At 36.5% G+C, this 20,777-nt stretch overlaps 1 protein-coding gene across 1 annotated transcript in view; it reads left to right on the top strand.

Annotated features, from left to right (window-relative positions):
- CACNA2D1 (calcium voltage-gated channel auxiliary subunit alpha2delta 1) overlaps positions 1-20,777 on the top strand; it is a 364,004-nt gene that overhangs the window by 252,524 nt on the left and 90,703 nt on the right. The window contains exons 8-10 of the mRNA XM_035901091.1: positions 4,373-4,442; positions 5,271-5,321; positions 6,388-6,487. Of these exons, the coding sequence (XP_035756984.1) occupies positions 4,373-4,442; positions 5,271-5,321; positions 6,388-6,487 (221 nt within the window). The remainder of the gene's footprint in view (positions 1-4,372; positions 4,443-5,270; positions 5,322-6,387; positions 6,488-20,777) is intronic.

Raw genomic sequence — 20,777 nt, 5'->3', positions numbered from 1 at the left:
GACTTTCAGGAAGGTCTCCCCCATGACACTCACCTATGCTTCTGGAATCATCTTGTGAATTAAAAGTGGGCAGATGTATCCAAGATTTCCCTTTCCTGAGGAATACTTCCATTTAGGCTTTACCACGTGAAAACCTCTGTACTGCATGAATTGATTTTGTGTGTAATCAACAAAACTGAGGATTTCCACCCTACATAGGCAGAAATAACAGAAGAGCATGCCTTACTCTTGCTTGAAATATAGCCAGGCCTATATCTCCATAATGCAAACAGCAGAAGTGGGAGGGATATCAAATCCAATGAATAGCTTATAAAATATCAGATCTAACCATATGCCAAACAAGCAAATCATCAAAGGAGAACATGACTAAAGCCTAATGTATGCAACAGAGAACCGTGTGGTGTTGACATTGTTCAAAGACAGTATGCAGCAATGAAACACGGTGAGACTGTCTTCTTCAGGATGTTTGGTGAGCCAGGTTCCAAGGCAAGATTAAAATGCATGTTTTAAACAATAGGTTATATAACTACAGCTGTAAATCTTAAAATCCTCGAAAATTTTAGATTTTTAGGAAAATATGTGACCATCTTTTCATGTAATTTATTTTGTTTTCATCTCAGACCATATAATGGCTTTTGTCAGTAAGATGTAAGCCAGTTTCCCCAGATGGCTTTATAGCATGTTCTGTATATGGACCAAGGCAATGCATATCTTTTTCAGTGGTTTCCATCCCTTCAGTTATTTCCTATATAATTATAAATGCATAATTACTTATTTTTTCATAGAGAGCATTTATCATCTTTTAAAAAAATATTTTTTTAAAAGATGAAATCAGGGTAAATTAAAATTAGATCATTGGAGATCGATTGTCCTAAGGGAATTGCAGTTTCCTAGTAATAACAATTTCAATAAGATCCTTAAATACTCAGACTGTTACCAAAACCAGTGAACAGATTTGAGACCATTCAAAGCCATCTAAAATTAAAAGTGTTAATCCAGAGAGATCTTAGAACGAATGAGTAATTTAGTCATGTTAATTCTTGAGGTTGAAGAGGGAATTCAGCACTTCTTTGGTGTGAATGAAATTTTAGATACTAATGGATTTATGTTTTGCCATGCAGAGACTTACTACTAGATTATATAAAATGTTGTAGAAAACATCATGAAGATCAACAGAACTAGTTTTCTCAGTAAACACTGTATTTCTTAATTAGCGTTTGTATGATCCAGAACTCATTAATATATGATGAAAAATTTTGTAGTCACAGAATAAATCCAGAAAAATTTCTTCACATGTGCTTGGGGTTTGTCTCAACAAAAGGTTATATATTCATTAGAAAAAAGAAACGTTTTGACATGTGGTACAGAAAATACCCATTTTATGGCATGGTAAGAAATAATGTTTTTAAAAACCTTCTCCAGATCTCTCTGAAGCTGCTGACAAACTTTCCAGGACTATGCATACTGAAAGGACCAAGCTAGTGAAAGAGAAGTTGCAGAATTTAGCCATTGTGTTCACCACTCAATCTGTCTCCCAAAATGAAAAACTGTGTTATCATTCACAGTAATCTCCAAAAGGAATAGATAGGATGTAAGTAGTGTGCTGAGTTGTTCATTCACAATTTCTTTTGTGGGCTAAGGGTATAACTGGGGCATTGTAAGGTTCATCACCTAGTTATGGTGAATGTCTTCCCTTCCATTGTGCTTTTAACTTACTAATATAGATGTAGCCAGAAGGGGACAGTTTGAACTTTGTTGCAATCCAGGAAGCTACTGCAAAACTGTGGTGGAACTCAGTGCAAGGCTTAGCTGCTCCAGTCTTGACAGAAGGACCTCCTCTGAAGAGGGATTTGGAAAGATTTGTTTTCATATCCTTTGTTTTATTCTGTCTCAATCAGAAGTTCTGAGCATTCTCTCCACAGAGGGGAAAAAAAAAAAAAGAAAAAAATTTAAAAGCATTGTTCTGATTTGTATTCCAGTTAAAAAATCCCAGCTTTTGTTATATAGAGCCTTTTGGTGCTTTTGGAAATATTAGGGAAAGTTTCAGGCATATCACATTTTTTTTTTATTTGGTGTTTCCTCACAATTTTAAGTTAGTATTAATTTTTCCACTTCATGTTTGTGAAAGATTTGCCACACTATATTTGGTCTAAAGGACCCAATTCTGAAGTGTGTTCTGTCTAGGCAACTGGTGTTGACCTCAAGGAAATCATGTGATTACTTCTCAGGAGGAATGCCATGAATATACATCTCATATTTTGCAGAAAAATGTAGCTGGATTATTTCTGGTATTGTCTTTCTGTTACACAGACAACCTGTAATCTTAACACATATTTCTGTAAATTTTAGGTCAGAATTTAGAAATGTTAGATTGTAGTTCAAAATAGTATGTGAAGTAAAATACACTATCGTCTTGAAGGTTATGATAGATAAATTGTAACTAAATGTTCATGTGATGGTTTTCAGTAGATAATTTATGTTAGCTGTGGAGCTAGTCTATTATTTTGTGAGCCTTCTGAAAACTGATTCAATTTTAAATTAATACCTATGTCAGTATCCGCTGTTATAGCAAAATACGATGATGTCAGAAGCACTCTTCTTCAGCTCCTGTGTTCTCTTTGAATCAGCATCCATTTGCTTTGGAGAATGCAGTTAAGGAGTTGGGCTCAATCTTTTATATGAAAAACATGCCATTAAAAAAAAAAATCTCTTCTTAATGGAGATTTCTAAGAGCTACTGTCACACTAGCAGTGTAAATTTCATTTTATTGGTTGTTTTGAAAAAAATCTAGATGCATACATTCAGATAATTCTCAGTTTATGAAGACTGTCCAAGATATGGGTTGATTAAGGCACAGCCTTTGATTGGATGTTAGTGGGAAGACTGAAATTTTGGGCAAATTTTTTTGATTTATGTTTGCTATTTTATCTAAACTACTCATAACACAAACTGAAGTAAGTACATTGGATGCAGATTTTGCAAGTCTCAGGGAATGTATTTCAAGGATGGATTTTCAGATGGAATTCTAATGGATGCGTTAGTCTGGACAGACACAAAAAGTCCATGATTGAACATGTGCTAACCATGGCTTCAGGCTCATGAAATACAGGTGTATTTAACCTGTGCATACCTACATAATGATACTTAAGCTACAAACTTGACATATACCAGTCTCAAAAATTCTTTTCACTCATTTCTGGAAATTTCAAAAACTCTTATCCCTTCAGTTCGCAAAAGACCTGTCAGGTGGTCTAGTCTGAGATCATATACAATACTGGTATAGAGTTTGAGATTCTTCTGCAACAATATGCAGTGTTTTCTGTGGCTGCTAAATGTCTACTGATAAATGTCCTGTGGATTACGCTATTAAATGTTCTGGTAACTTATGTGCCAGCTCAGGTTCTGGTCACTTAGGAAAAGGTTCATTTAGTAAAATAAAAAACAGGCAGCTACTCTAAGCTGGTGGCTTCTTTCATATTCATGGATAAAGATATCATAATTCTTCCCATTTGTCTTAGATGAATGCTTTTTCAGGAAGAATCCTGGAGCTGCCTGTACCTTACTTTATTTCCTATACAGAAGAATGATTAATGTCAGGAAATAGCTCTCCCAATGCTGTTGACATACAGTGAGAGAGCAAATTGCAGAACATTATTTCATTGCATGTAACTCTTCACATTTTTATTTGTGTTCGTTAAGCTGTCAAATGGTTTTGAAAGGCTCATTTTGTTTTTCAGTAAGGAAAAGATGCCTACCCTTGCTTAAAATTATGGTAAAGCTTAGATTAAATGTTTGTAATGGGTTATTAATCTTAACGTTTTTCTTTACAGAGACACAAATATTTCCATCTCATTTTATTTTTAGAAAATACAATACTTTCACGTTAATTTTCTAATTTGCAGCTTTAGGTGAAGCTCTCCTGAGTCAGTGAATAATTTCTTAGATGTGTTGCTGTGCTTTAGGTTAGTACAGTATTGTTGTATACAACATTAATTAATTAATAAGTGTTTTTAAAATTAAGTACTTTCTTGTCCAAAAAAGTTATTTCATATTATGAAGTACTTTGATTGAAATTCTGGTTCCATTTAAGTCAGTAGTCAATTATAGTCAGTAACTGTTTCTTCAACACAGTTTGACCCTTTAAGGTCTTTACCTATATATAGTTTCATTGCATTATATTATATACTCATATATATAGGAATATACAGGTATTTTGAAAACAGGTTACAAAATTCAGACATATTTTATCCTTACCAAATGTTGATATTTATATAGTGGGAAGTCTGTGGTATTGATTCATTAGGCTGTTGTATTTAAAATACTTAACGTAAAGTTTTTAATTTATTTTGTACTTTTTTTTTTTCCTTTTTAGCTTCCCCATGGGTAGATAAAAGTCGAACTCCAAACAAAATAGATCTCTATGATGTTCGCAGAAGACCATGGTAAGCTTCCTTTAAAGGACTGATGTATATATATCAGTTACTTTCTAGATATGATTATAAAGATAATTTTTTCTGATTATTTATATCTAATTGGGTATTGCTATTTTCATTTTGTGAAATCAGTTAATTCTTCTGAATAAACAATTTTTAAATCATACTGGTTTTTATTCAATATCTACTATAGTGTGTCGTACTGTTGCATTACATGGACCTTTTCTTAGGATAACTATCAAATAGGTATAAGGCAATTAAAAACTTTGATTTTTTGCAAAATCAAATGTAATTCAGATTATTAGATTGAGTCATTCTTCCAAACTTTTACAGGTGTTTACAAATATGTCTCAGCAGTTTAGACTACCAAAAAAATCACTAGACTAGAAAAGACAGAACAGTGGGCTTGTTCCTCATTATTTTTTTCTGTAAGCCTCTTGAGGCATAATGCATATTGATAATTGGATTCATGCTACTAGAATATATTCTTTCAAAGGACAAAATATTTTTCCCTAAGCTGGGCTGATGTAATAATTCATCTGTCATCAAGATCTTTAGCTCTGAAATAGCATTCATGTTTTTCAGTTATCAAGATCTGAAAATAGTGAATTCTGATCAGTGTATCCTACTTCAAGGCTTTCCTAATGCAGTTGGGACTTTGGTTTAATTAGAAGACACAGCAAGAGAGAAAATGATAGCACATGGTTTTCTACTAGCTACAACTGGAGGACTATGTTGGTTCAATTAGATTTAGTTTAAAGATCACAGGGTGTCTTCCACCACATGCAAAAAATTTGTTTTCAAATTTGAGTCATTCATACCCTTTATTCATTTCAGGTATATCCAAGGAGCTGCATCTCCCAAAGACATGCTTATTTTAGTTGATGCGTAAGTGTTTAATGTCTGGATATTGACATTAGAGGGATAAAACTACTTAGATATATTGAAAATGCTGGAAAAGGGAGAGGATTATCAAGTCCTTATATGCAAGGAATGAAAATCTTGGTATGAACAAAATAAATACACAGAAAAAAATAGTTCAAAAAAGCACAAACCAAACCTGAAAGTTATTTAAACTGGGCACAAGGAAGTGTTTTTTAATCACTTTAATGTTATTCTGCTTTCAGCTTCTTATTTACTGAAGTAATCATTTTCAAAATTTCTCATGTGCATTGCAAGATTTGTTATAAAATACAAACCTAAAAACAAATTACTGGAAGCATTACTGTAGATTTAATCATGATTTCATGAACCTGAAAGGTGAGAGTGTATGCAGACTTCACCTGTTTTACCATACATATTTAAAAATTGCCAGGTTTCGTTACTATAAAACATTAGTAGAAAGTGAGCAAAGAAATTCATAAAATTTTTTTTCTTTGCCTTGGCAAAGCTTCCTTTGTTTAGCGAATGTTGAGGGACTAAAGGAAGCATTGAACCTGATGTGTCAAACAGATTTCTTTATGCTAAAAAAATTCTCAGAGAATTTGCATTTAATGCTTTTAAATGTGGTGAAGTGCTTTCATATCTGCAGTGAGTTTTATCAACATTTGTTATTTCTGCACTTCAGCTTAGTTTTTTCCTTGAATCAAACAAGCTGTCATCTGGGTATCTGAAAATCTAAAGCTGTAAATCTATGTGTAGGAGTATAAAATATTTAGATAATGCATTGTTTGAAGGTGGTAAACTCTCAGTTTTCTTTAAATGAAAATAAGGAAATGATGTACCATCATGACTTCATCTGAGCCACAGGACTGGGGCTCTGAATGCCAGTTTTAGATTTAATTTTTTATTATAATAATGAAATAACACTAATGGTGAGTTGGAGAATTTGGGATAACGATTGACAATTTTAGTATGAAAGTTGGTGAGAGTGCTGGTTGGTATTCTGTATTTTCTTTGTACGTTTTAAATAAAATTTGTTAAATTCAACTTTTCTATTATCTTGTGGATTTAGGAGTGGGAGTGTCAGTGGATTGACATTGAAGCTGATCCGCACTTCGGTCATTGAGATGTTAGAGACACTGTCTGACGATGACTTTGTGAATGTAGTTTCAGTGAGTATCTCTGCTTCCCACAAAATTTGCATTGTCAACAAAGCCATAAGAAAAGTATTTTTAATGCAATACATTAAATACTTGAATGTTAAGCTGCTAAGGGACTTAAAACACATTGCAAAATACCACATTTGACTTACTATTTTCTTGTGAAGTATAATGAAAGTCCTAGATTTGTTGCTATCTATACGTTTGAGTGAAGGGGTAATTAGCTACAGTAAACAACGAAGGAGGTAAAGCAAAAGTCATATAAACACACTTCTGTGTAGCCAAATTCTCCTTTCCAATATATTATTCTTGTCTGTGTAACACATCTTCTATTTGACCGGTATATACAAATTCTCTTGAAATAATTGGTGGTTCTCAGGTTTTATATTGTGGTGTGAGATAAAATGATACAGAGAAGGTAGGGGGAAGTTCCTTCTTCCAAATAGCAGACATTTCATAGAATCATAGAGTACTAGGTTGGAAGGGACCTCAACGATCATCTGGTCCAGCCTTTCTAGGTAAGAGCACAGTCTAGACAAGATGGCCTAGCACCCTGCCCAGCTGAGTCTTGAAAGTGTCCAGTGTGGTGGAATCAACCACTTCCCTGTGGACATTATTCCACTGGTTGACTGTTCTCATTTTGAAAAATTTCCCTCTCATGTCCAATTCTTCTCAGGATTAACTTGTACCCATTGCCCCTCGACTTTTCTGTTTGACTCCTTGTGAAAAGGGAGTCTCCATCTTCTTTTTAGCCACCCTTTAAATACTGCTTTAAATACTGGTACACGATGATAAAATCCCCTCTGAGCCTCCTTTTCTCAAGGCTGAACAAACCCAGTTCTCTCAGCCTGTCCTCATATGGCAGCCTTCCCAGTCCTCTGATCATCTTGGTGGCCCTTCTCTGGACCCCCTCCAGCCTGTCCACATCTTTTTTGTATAGTTTGTATTTGGGTTGCTTGTGTTAATTGATGCATGATGACAGAAGATGTACAGCCATACATCCGACCTGCCAAAGAGGTGTTCCTTAGAAGTTCTACAGTTAGCAATTTGATGGGTAGCAAAGCAATTGTTCCCATAATAAGTAATGTAACAGAGGGGAGAATCCGTGAAGGAACTTAAAAATGCACTTAATTTATGCATACAGAGACAGCATATAGGATGTGCAGGTCAGAGGGTTCTTAGGAGGGTAGGATTGTAAGGACTGCCAGATGAAGGAGAAGCTGGCTTTTTTGAGGCTGGCTTTTCAGCAGCTGAGGTCTTTCAGAATATGATCTGAAACTTTAGTATTACATGTAATTTTTACACTTCAGACTTGACTACCAGACTAAAAACTTCTGGATTAATATAATAGAGTTTTTATATAGTTATTTAAAATAGTTTTCGGGTTTTTTTTGAATGACATTTTGGTCTTTCTAGTACTTGCCTGGAATTTAAAGTGCAAATTCCTGGTTTTCAAGAAAGCTGAAGGCAAAATAAAATCAATTTGGGGAGGAGGAAGATGGTATGAGCATCTTTCAGTTTTCAGGCTGATACCTTGGATGTCATGCTGTAGCCTTGGGCAAGGCTTTTTTGTTTTTTATTAAGCTGTTGAACTGTAGAGCTTTGATTCTAAGGCTTTAGCATGGGAACATTGACATACTCTTAATGACAAGAGACAGCCTGTGTGGTGAGTAACTCTGGAATGATTTTGGAAGCAATTTTCAACTTCTACAGATGCATTGTAGCCAGCCTGCAGGGAGAAAGACCTGAAATATCACTATCAGAAATCTCTTTGAACACCACTTATTGCTGCATCATTTGCTGTCAGTCTAGCTAGACCTTTCTCCAAGTAGTAGAGAGAAGCTTTTATTCGCAATGGCATTTCCTTCATTAAAGTTTTTAATAGTGGATTAGTCTCAATTACAGTGAAAAAAAAAAGAAACTAATTTTTTAATTGTTATTATTAAAGGAAATAAGCTTTTCTGTAATGACATTAGAGAGATAAAATCTTGTTGTTAAGTTCACTGGTTAAAAAAAAAAATAATCTAATCCTTAACTGCTGGAAATTGATTACTGTGTTCAGTGGACCTGTGCCAGGTTTTGCCTTTGGAAGATCTGGACCCCCACTACCTCCTGATTTACACAAAAATACACATAACAGAACATGACATCTCTAAATCTTTTATAAAGTGCTATTTAGTGTTGCACTTACCATTTAAAAGTCCATATTAGATCCTTTCAGTATTGCAATTACTTATGTATAACCTATGTTTTCATGTGTTTAGATGATTTAACATATTGGAACTGTGGAAGACATTGTATTCTGACATTTTATTTCTCTAACAGAAAGGGAATCATATGCTATAGATAGGAAACAAATGGTTGTACTACTATGAGGCATTTTTTAAGCAAGGGAAGTGAGAAGACATTGGAAGGGAGAGCCACCCTGCAGGAAGGTCTGGATAGGCTGAAAGAGTGGGCTAACAAGAATCTTACGAAGTTCAACAAGGACAAGTGTAAGGTCTTGCACTTGGGAAAGCACAGTCCAGGAGTGCAGCATGGGCTGGGGTCTACCCAGCTAGGGAGCAACTCTGTGGAAAGGGGCCTGGGGGTCCTCGTGGACAGGAAGCTCAACAGGATTGAGCAGTGCGCTGCTGCAGCCAAGAAGGTCAATAGAATGCTGGGTTGCATCAACAAGGGCATCACCAGCAGAGATAAAAAAGTCATTATCCCACTCTACTCAGTGCTTGTCAGGCCACACCTGGAATAGTGTGTACAGTTTTAGTCCCTGCTATACAAAAAAGATATGGACAGGCTGGAGAGGGTCCAGAGAAAGGCCACAAAGACGATACCATCTCTGGAGGTATTTGAAAGTCATGTAGTTGTGGCACTTGGGGACATGGTTTAGTGGTGGACTTGGAAGTGTTAGGTTAAAGGTTGGACTTGATGTTCTTAAAGGCCTTTTCCAAACTAAATGATTCTATGATTCTATGATCATTATTCTTCACAGAATATTCCATAACAAAGAACGTATGTCTAAATCAAGTACAACTCCAGTGCTTTCTTAATAAATCCAAACTCCAAAATATCAAGTGAAACATTTTGTAATAGGTGAAAGAAATGTAGATTTATTCAGTATGTTTCATGTTACTGCTTAAGGACATTTTCTCTTGAAGCATCCTGGTATTAGACATCATTGGCTAATTAAAAAGTCCCAAAAGCTAGGTGAAAATTTTCAGTTAATACAATATTAGTGAATAGATATAAGAACACTAGCAATAGCTGGAAGATATCTACAATTTTTCTTTCCCTCCTAGATATTTTGGCCAAGAAAGCAACAGTTGTTTTATGGCTTGTTAGCTTTAATAACGATAGAGTGCTTAGCAATGAGGTTTTGAGTTAACTAGACAGCTATTTTGCTGCTAACCTCTGCCAAGATGTTGTCCCACAAAACCCATATGTATGATGATTCATGCCCACAACTGAGAGACATGGATTTAAGCTCATGCCAATCACATCTAGAAGGTGACAGGATGATTTAATCAACTGTGCCTGGTATATGAAGAAATCCTAGGGAACAAAAAGTTTCAAAGTATATGTGTTAAAATACATTGGTTTTACTGATTTAATATAGTTCTTGCATTTATTTCCAGCAAAAAGAGGTTGAGCGAACTATTAAGTCATGTAAAGACTGCCAGGGGTTAATATGTCATGATTTCCTCTGGGATTTGCATTTTTCTTATCTGAAGTGCTGTGTTTTGTTGCAGAAAGAAAACCTGCTGTTTGAAAGAGCTTAAATGTATGAGTAATACAGCTGTTTTCCCACTAATCCGGTTATATGCTTTGATAGCAGTAAGTGGTAGATGATAGGGGCAGCAATTCCATCCCAGCACGCTATGATTTAGTGACTTGGTTTCAAATGTTGACACAGAGAGCGTAATTTGTTTATGATTGTGGGTAGGCTGTCGTTCGCAGGAGAAATGGATTTTAACTTCAAATCTGTAGAGGTGGGGAAAACCACACAAAGGGAAAACCTACCTTACAGCAACAGACACGTTAAAGGTCAGGAGCTGTAGGACTGTTTAAAATCACTTAGCCTTTGTAAGAATCCAAACTAGTATTTACGGTTTAGGAACTGGAAATTAAATGTTATGAGCATACTAGGGATAATAGAATCATGCTCTGGGAAAATTCAAAGCTCATCTCCTGCTCTCGTGCAGTTCTGCACATGGACTAAGGTCAGAGGAAAAGAGATTTCTGGATTAATTGATTTCAGAGAAAAAAACTATGTACCCAGCCTATGAAATTATTGTTGAGGAAAAATGCAATCTGTGGAAGGTACACCCCTTTTTCCACTGATTTTTAGTAGCAGCTTATCATGTAATTCCCACAGCTCAGTGGTTGCCAATCTGTTTATTTTGCCCCCCTTACTCCCAAGTCGATACAAGCTTTATGACTTCCTAATTAAAATATTTATTATATGATAATGTCAGGAAGTTTCATTAAAAGCTTTTCAGTTTATCAAAGGACTCTTTTCTCTTTCTGCTGCATATTCCTTCCTGCATTCTGCAGTTCAGAGTGCTCCTATATTCTCTTAGATACAGGGCAGTATCCCCTCCTTCTGGGAGATACTTTCCTAAGCTTGTTTAAAAACTTAACAAACATGACATGTGGAAATCTTAGCCTGAAGTCCTATTTAAGGGAGGATGATGCTAGATTTTGCAACCAGGTAACCTGTCATGCTTATGTTTTCTCTGTTAGACGTTTTAGATGCGTATGAGTGTATTTCTGTTCAACTGGCAAAAACTTCCAGAAATTTCTTTAAAATTCAGTTTCCTTTATTACTCCCATTAAAAGTGTTTTAGTGAACCTTAAATTAAATTACATACTCAAAGAGACTAAGACATGAATTTTGAATTTTGGCCCAGAAGAGTTCAGTGGCGGTTACTTTTTCTAAATAACATCAGTATTTGAGGAAGTCATAAAACAGGATAACGATAGCAGTGTGAGATACTGGCACAGAAGTAGTTGTATGGGTGGATGTGGAGGAGGATGTGAAAAGGACTCCTGTATGAAGGGGCTTGCCAGCAGACTTGCTCATGTACTTCAATCCTTTTGAATTCTCCATAATGGACAATTTTCATTATTTGGCAAATTGAAAAAAAAAAAAAGATAGAGAATCAAATTCTCATTCTTGGTCTTTATAAGCATCTCCCTTACTGATTTAGTCCTGGAGCATTTCAGGTAACGAATCAGAATAGCTCCTACTAAGTATAGAGTCTCCTCAGCATCATAGCTGGAGGTGTTTGGTTTTTGTTTGGGGTTTTTTGTTTGGTTTTTGGTTTGTTTTTTTTTTTCCTTAAGCCAATGAAAAGCGATATAAAAGTATGTTTAGAGCTCAGTGTTGAGCTCTGTGTTTCTCTTAACCGCAATCCATCTAATTGTATCATGACCTTGCAGTTTTTCTTAATTGAATGGCTCATTTTCAAGACAAGGGGGAACAATGATAGCTGCCGAGAAACACATCTTCATAGAAGTGATCCGTAATGGAAAATCATTAGCATTCCTTAATGGAAGGTCATTATGCTGTACCTTCCCTATTCAGGGAGGAAGTGAATTGTATGTGTTTTCATACAGGTACGTTTAGTAAGCCCTGTAGGTTCTGGGTTTAATAAAGCTTGAAGAAGTTATAATCAAAACCTAGTATTCAATTTCTGCATTGCTAAAAATTGCAGGTAGAGCCAGACTATGTATCTGTGTAAATATATGTATGGGAAATATGTGTAGAGGACATGTTTAGCAAATGTAACGAAGGTGAGTATTAGCAAATATAATGAAGGTGAGTATTCTGCAAATAACAACGGAGAATATTTGGGAACTGTGGAAATCCAGCAATTGTTTAAAAGTTAGAAAGAATTTTCTTTTTTAATGGGTTAATGAGTGTAGGAATCGAAGCAAGAAATGCAGTAGCATAAACAACACCATGAAATTTTTGTCTGCCTGCAGGATTAGTTTATTTTTGCTTTCCCTCTAAAGGGAAAGCTGAGAAAGGAGTAAATGACACTATGTTAAAGTATTTCAGGTGAGGCTGGAGTTGAGAGGAAGATTAAGGTAGGGAGGTTATTATATTAGTTGGCTTTTTTGAAATGAGGTTAATTGACTTCAATGAGACCCTGATGCTGAGGAAAGCAAATTACACAAATTGTATCAAGAAAAAGCAAAAGTGAAGGACCACTAGGAGTCAAACTTCTTGTCATCTTCATCTGACATGATGAACTAGAAAAGTTTGTACAGCTTCAGTGACATGACTAGAGACAAATTTCCATTTAAATAGTGTATGGATTAATAGTTAGTTTATCTCCTGGGAGGCAAACGATGAGTATTTGAACTCAGACTTCGACTGTATGTCTCCTTTGTTCTGTCTGAATACTGTTACATAGATGTGGATTGTATCACTAATTTAACACAAAAGGAATTGGCTCAGATTTTACAAAAAAATATTGTAGGTGTCTTCTCTCAGGACTGGAAGTGGTTTATGGTTGATTGTTTGGTTCTTGAAAGCATCTTCTCACAGTCCTGAGTGAGTCATCTGAGAAGCTGGATTTCAGGCATGCTCTCAAACTCACAGTTTGACCTTTTTTTTGGCTGTCCTGGAGTTCATAAATAAATAGGCTGATAACTGATTTGATCACAGCTGTCACTTGGGAAAACTTGCATCCGTAGACTCTCAAAACTGTCAGATAAAAGCACTGCAAGAATCACTAGTAGAAGCCAAATAAAACTGAATGGCACATAAATAGTTAATATGCCTCAACAAATAGCAAGGAAAGATTCTTGTTGTCTTCATATCAATTTTTAATGCTTTCCTGGAAGATGCACTTTAAGCAAACATGCACCGCTAAACGTAATTGTTAAAGTCTGTTACAGAAGTAACCAAGGGAATTTTAAGGACCAGTGATATGTGGGTGGTGAGGCAGTATGCAAGAGGACAGATTATCTTGTTGCCCTTTTTAGCCTTAAATCGAGAATACATAAAGGGTCTATGTTTTTTGTTTTGTCCTGATGACTTAAATGTTTATCCCAAGTAGCTGTTCATCATCCACCTTAGTTACTAATGGACTGGAAAGTACTTCATCATCCTTGTGTGATATGAATACTTTAGCCTTCATCTTTGTAAATAGGGAATATTGACCAAGTACTTCCTTGTTTTCTGTGCATACTTAATAGTTTAGCCAGATCTATCTAGCAAGAGATGTGTTCACCAGTTAGGTTTTCTCTTTTTCCTAGTGTACTTAAAAATTCCTTATTTTCAGTTTAACTAGCCCTATGTTATTGTCTGTGCAATAAGACAGAACAGCAAATACTTGTATAAAACAGACATATACAGAATATTCCATGATAAAGAGGTGAAAATCAAGTGTTACTTTGCTGTCCCAGTGATAATACTCCCTATGGTACTTGCTTACATTTTTTTTTTTTTAAACATCTGGGTTAAAATAATATGCCAGTATGTAAAACTAATATAACACAAACCCCATGGTGATGTTAGTGCAGGGTCAAGTCTTCTCTCTCTGAGAATTACAGCTAGTACCAGGGAACATCTTCAAAAGCCAAGTTGCTGTGTTCATCTCAGAACTGTGCTCAAGCTAGTAAGCCTTCATAAAAGTACAGCCAGCCAGATGCCACACAGAAGCTACTCACACTTGTATTCAAAGGCCATCTAGCCATTCCAGACATATTGCTAGGGAATTTAGAAAGCAAGCATGTGTTTCAACAACTTTTTCCTGATTTCTCGTTTAAACTGAGCCTTACATAGCTACAAATAAATTGAGACACCCTTAGAAGATGAAGTTATTTTTCTTTTAGAGTTACAAAATAATAAGTAAGCCATCTCAATTCAGAGATTTTTTTGTTTATACATATATTATTTTACTCTGGATCCCTCCAGCATCTGGGGTCAGACACTCTGTCTCAGTCCGTCACCTAGACACACAAGCCTCAAGGCTGTAGCCCCATCCAGTTGCTGGCAGAGACCATCTCATGCATGCACACAGAGGTGGCAGGGACTCCCCTGGTCCCAGTAGCTACCTCCCCTGTGATCTCACCCTTAGCACCACACACACGTGGGTTTCACCTCTAGACCCCCAGGACCAGCACCCAGCATTCACTCCAGGTGCGGATACCATGGACACATGGGTCCCTGTGACCCACAGTCCCACTCCACTTGCTGGCACTGAAGTCCATGCACTTTAGTCTCTCTAGCTGCCGCAACATGGACACATGGGCCCTGTGACCTGTGTTCTCACTCTGGTTGCTGCACTCACAGACACACATGCAGAGTAGAGAGTCCCTCACCCAGGAAAAGAGGTAGAAATGGAGTTTAATAAGAAGGCAGGACAGACTGCACTGATGAGGTGCAAGATATGGCCAGGCAAGCTTACTGACCAGCAAACTGTTTACATGGAACCAACAATTTTTCCTCATACTCCTATGTTTTCCCACACTTTTTTTCTCCCCAAATCACCTAAATCCATCCCTTTCCTCACCCGGGTTCCTCTATAAAATATTGCATAGTAAATCCTGTGCAATCCTGAAATGCTCTTCCCCTGCATCCCATAATGTCTCCCATACAACCTGCCTGTGTCCAAAAGAGGGCTTATTGTATTGTAAATTATTTCCTAGACCTTAATTATAGTTAGTGGAGGAAAATGAAAACCACCTCCAGAAGACAAGTCATCCTGACTATCTTGAGGCCAAATTACGTCCAGGAGGTGCCTGTCTGTCTCCACTGGCTGCAGGGAGAGCCTGGCCCACTGTCTTGGACTGGGCTCCCACTTAAAAGATCACTGAAATGAGATGAGCTGAATCATACCATCTCTGCTCAGGTGAGAATGCAGAAGGAAGTCAGTGGGAATAAAAACAACAGGCACTTTGGGGTTTTTAACTGGTTAACATATCAACTAAGCGTTTACTGTTGTGTTATTAACTGTAACTTTAGTTTGCTGTGGAAGGAAAATGTTCAAAAGGTTTGTAAGAGAGAAAAAAGAAATGGGGAGAGTTGGAAAAGGAATAGGGAAAATCTTAAAACAAGATCTGTTTCATTTTAGATCTGTCACAAAGTGTTAATTCTAGGGAATAGAGTACTTGAGTGCATGAAGAGCCAAAGGGAATGGAAATTAGAAGCTGAAATTCTACATTAGGATGTCAGGAGCAGGGATGTTGCTGGAAACTGTGTATTTATTACTGTACGGTATAGCTGACAATTCCAGATGGCTAGAAAAGTCATCTCCATTCCCACTTTGAGGGATTGCTTTGGGCATCAATACAGATTTTTATTGTCTCCTCTTATAGTTGTCAAATGTCAGGAAGTCAGACTTCTAACAGCACATGGCACGGGGTCCTGCGATTTCTGGAATAAATCCTAGCTCTCTAGTATATTAGTAGTAGTTAAAACGAGTAGTTTGGTAGTATATAAAATGAAGTGATAGCTCTACCTCGTGGTTCCACTGGTTAATAAATCTGTTGGCTATTTCCAGTTTCTTAATTTTTAGCAAACGCAAGTCTTAGTAAAGAGACCCCTGCTTTGTCAGATTTATCATTGATCCTGTGAGGTTTTACGGCGCATCAGATGCTGGACCAAAAGTGCAATTCTGAGTCAGCTTTCCAACTAGGGGACAACTATTAGGGGGCATCGTGACGGTATAATTAACAATTTGTGGTGGGTGAAGGGTCTCTCGAATAATGAACTCATTCCTTACAAGTTCTGAAGTGCCTGGGCTGGGCTGGCTTTAATGATTCTTCTGGGGAAAGATGACTCATCATGTTAACAAAAAACCAAGAAAATACAGGCTGTCCATAAGGTTTACAACAGGGTGGGGGCTATTTTTTGTACGGTCCCCCCTTTTTAAATATATTTTCTATAAAAGTCATCTATTTGGTAGGTGAAAATTTTAAGACGTGTTTGGTGTGAATCTAAAGGATCTTTTAACTTAGGCAAAACATGAATGAAATACTCATTGACTTCTCAAGTCTCACACTTTCAAGGCTCATGCTTTTCCCTCCTGTCTCACGCTTCCTTGGCAGCAGCATCTCCACGTCGGCAATGCTGCCACAGCCTCCTTACTGCTCACGAACCCCAGGCACCATGCGCTGCCGGGCATGTTGCTCTGCCCTACGAGGGTGACAGGCACATTTAAGTCAAGCCCTGGGAATATGGAAGTGATAGTGTAGCCCCCCTTCCATCCTCCAGCTTTGTGGCCTAGTGCTGAAATGTATGTCTATCATGTAATTTGGTGCACTGACTAAATGCTCATCTTCCTTTTGGTGCCTTGAATAGCAACCTCACATATCCAGTGAATTTATAGATAATGGTTTAATACTCGAACCTTTATCGCTGATGACACAAGGAAATGGAATAAAGCTGTGTCAGGGGAAGTTCAGCTTGGACATTAGGAAAAGGTTCTTCACCGAGAGGGTGGTTGGTCACTGGAACAGGCTCCCCGGGGGGAGTGGTCATGGCACCAAGCCTTGTCAGAGTTCAAGGAATGTCTGGACAACACTCTTAGACATATGGTTTAGTTTTAGGCAGTTCTGCAAGGAGCAGGGGGTCAGACTTCATGATCCTTATAGGTGCCTTCCAACTTGAGATACTCTATGATTCTATAATTCATCTTTTTGCCCAAGGGTGTTTTGTGTTCTAAACAACTTGAATTTGACTCAATGAAGATTTCCCCAGTCGAGTGATAATTTTAAAAAGTCTACAAAACAATTTTCTAGAAAGTCTCTTCTTGTTACAGCTCTCTCCTAGAGTGGATCTGGGTAGCCATACAGTGCAGACTACAGGACTGCAGCACTACAGTAGTGCAGTAGTTCAGATCAGCTTCTTCTGGGAGATGCTGAAGTTTTCAGTACTGAAATTTTCAGTAGAAGTCAGAAACACACGATTTGAAGTAAATAATACATCCTGACTTAGCCACAGCATCGTGAAATGACCATAAATGAGTTCGTCTTGCTGAGCTAATTCATCTTTCAGCCAACGCTGACTTTCTTTGTTGTAACTCTCAGATTCGCAGCGCAGCATCGTACTTTATGGTCTGAACATTAATCCTTTTGTACCCAGTGGGAGCTTTGCATTGATTTATGTGCAGATAATCATATTGATTAGAAAGGTTAACAAAGCTAACTGAGAGGAGGTTTTCGCCCAGTATTTGGTCCTTTCCCAAATATTTATCTCATAGTATGCTACAATATTTTTTCAGCAGATATTTTGTGATTTAAGTTATATTGTTGAACGCTGCTACCCGTGATCTATCAAGAGTCGTTTCAGAAACTTAGTATTAAGCATTTTTGCACCTTATATATATTCTGGCTATAATGCACATGTGTACATTTCACAATGAAATGTCTTACATTTTAAATTCAGTACATACCAATAGTTTAAATTGACGTGTGGTCTTAATTGTATTGCTTCCTATACTTGAAATACAATTTAAGAAATGTGGGACTGCTCCTATTGAGTAGTAGAATAAGGTTTAAACATTTTGTCTGCTGTGCATATGTAGGGTTGTACTGCATACCTGAAGATTATCTCCATGCAAGTCATAGGATAGGAGAAAACAATTATTCTATAGCAAGATACGAATGCTGAACTTTAACACCACATATTATTTTTTGGCATGCCAAATTACAAACCTTTGTTGCTTGAACTGCCTCAAATTTTCTGTGTACTGAGATCTACATGGGAATAAAACTTTGCAAATTGCTTTCTTACTATTCTCTAAATGGGTTCTGATAAATATTTATATCTTCTCACTGCTGAAATATAGATTGTAACTGGCCTTATTCAAGATTCAGTTATTCTTGACATTAACCCTAAAATCCTATTACCAAGCCTAAAGCAGCAGGGAAAAAAGGAAAAGAAATCAGCAAAGCTGGATTTAGCTACAAGACGAAAGCCTGATGAAATCAGATCTATTTCACTATTGCTCATTTAATATGTATAGATACAACTGGGTCACCAAGCTGGTTTAGCCATGAGGTAGGGGTAGCATAGCAACAAACCTCAGCAGATTGAGAGTCAGTAGCGGTAGTATCTGATTAGGTCTTCAGCAAGCTGACTGTTTTTCTCAATTTTCAGTATACCCGAAGTGATGTTTCTGATTTATTCAGCTATCATGATCTTGATATTTTAAATGTATAAATTTTATCTCCTTAGCAAATTTAAATGTAGGAATTACTGATTTGTTAATTTTCTTTGATTTTCTATAAAAGATAAAAAATTCTGAATGTTTAAAAATACACCATTTATGTACAGTTTGAGGCAGGATCTCATTTAATATCAGAAGTTTTGGAGGAGTAGTTTTTTAGGGGTTTTTTTAGTTTCTTGTCTGTTTTTTTTTTAAGTTGGAAGTATAATTTCAGGAGATTCTGATTAAATGTGCTGTGTTGAATCAATAGGTTTTAGTAAACTAACTGGGATGAATGAAGAATAGGGAGGCAGGCAAGGGAAAATGTGAACTTTTACTTAGATTTGGTATTAAAAATAAGAATGTTATCATTTTTACAGATTTTGGAGATGCAGAAAGACATTGAGATACAAGGTTGGTTCAGAAATGTTAGCCTTTACAGCTTTTCCACTATGAATATCATAAACATGGTTTGTAAAGCTGTTGGAAATTTTGAGACGCTTGTTTTGATAATATGGCTTCTTTGTATGGAAAAAATAGATTTTCATCCTCTTGGAGCTAGGATCTCTTGTGTTCAAGATGTGGAAATTTTTCTTTAAGGCAGAAGTTTTAATATTCCTGCTTCTTCAATCATTTGGCACACAAGAGTATTTAATTGTTTTAATTGGAATGAGGAATTTATGCCATTCACAGACTAGGCCAATGACCTCCACCAGAAGTGTAAAATTTCCCATTTCAAGATAACATTTGTAAGAGCAGCTCAACTTTTTTTGTTTTAGTGCCACCTAGTGACTAAAAACTGAAAAAGTTTTTTAAAGTTTCATTAATTTATTGGTTTTGTTTCATTTATGCTGTTAAATTTTCCAGTAATGAGATGATTTACAAAACATTCTGTGTTTTTCAGATTGAATTGCAGAGCTAGCACTGCTTTCCTCAATTTCTTTTCCTGAGAATTTGTATTCACATAAACTTATTGCTGTCCTTACTGAGAATGATGGCATTCCTCAGTGGTTTAGTGCTTTGTCCAGATTGCATCTGAAAATGTTGACCGATGAAGCTCGCTTTCTTAGTCATGTCATAAAAAAAATTAAGCACATACCTATACATAAACAGAACTATTAAAAAATATATGTACACATACATATGAAGACATCAAATACAGCAGAAAAAAAAGAAAAGTTCTTGACTATCAGAAACAGTAATAAGCACTTTTTGGTCAAGATAAATGAATGTCCCAAAATATTACTCTATAGGTCTTTATAATGTTTCTTCTTATTCTGCTGCCTTTGATGCCTGTTTGTTTTGCTAGCACTGCACATAATTTGAAGTCAAGGCACTTCAATGAAGGGGATGCTTTGGGTTTCCTTTCATAATAGAATCAGAATCAATTGAAATGTTTTATTCGTATTTAATAACCTCCTACACTTGCCAAAAAAAAATGATTGACATTGGATTTCAGATTTATATCGCTTATACCTCTCAGGAGATGGAGATATATATAGATAGAGAGATAGAGAGATGGATATATAGAGAGATGGATATATAGAAGAGAATTTGAAACATTTATTGATTTATACGTTGCCTGTGAAATCAGAGATTTTTCTCTCACAGTGCTCTAGTCTTCAGAATGAATTGTACTAGCTGTGTACACCTTTTAAAGAAGTTTAAGTGATGACCTGTTTATGAGAATTCATGCTTTAAGAATTTGTGCCCTGTTTGACTTTGTGGTTTAAATGGCATGTAGCAAAATAACTAACATCAAGTTAAAGGGCAAATCTGAGGACTTAGAGTTTGCTGCACAAAGGAAAGGGAAGAAGCATATTCTGGTGCTCTAGTAGTGGGGAATTGAGATTGAAGCTTGTGGCCATGTCTTTGCCTCGGAGTTACTTGTTTTCTTCCCTGTTGCTTCATTTTTCTCACCAATAAAAGGAGAACAGTTCTGAGCTATTTCACAAGGAGTCCAAGACACTCAGTAATGATTGAAACTGTCTGTGATGCTAAAGTGTGGATGTCCCTGGGAGTTATATGCTATGTGTTACTTGCTAAAGCTTGTCAACTGGGGAGAGGTCGGCTGGTATCTGCAAAAAGCAGATTTATCAAAAAATTTCCCAATAGACAAGCCAGTTTGTATCTGTTCA

This window comes from Egretta garzetta, unplaced genomic scaffold, assembly GCF_000687185.1.
Source record: "Egretta garzetta isolate BGI_Z169 unplaced genomic scaffold, ASM68718v1 scaffold148, whole genome shotgun sequence".
Classification (NCBI taxonomy): domain Eukaryota; kingdom Metazoa; phylum Chordata; class Aves; order Pelecaniformes; family Ardeidae; genus Egretta; species Egretta garzetta.
The sequence above is the reverse complement of the archived record's forward strand: the minus strand, read 5'-3'. Positions and strand labels throughout refer to the sequence as shown.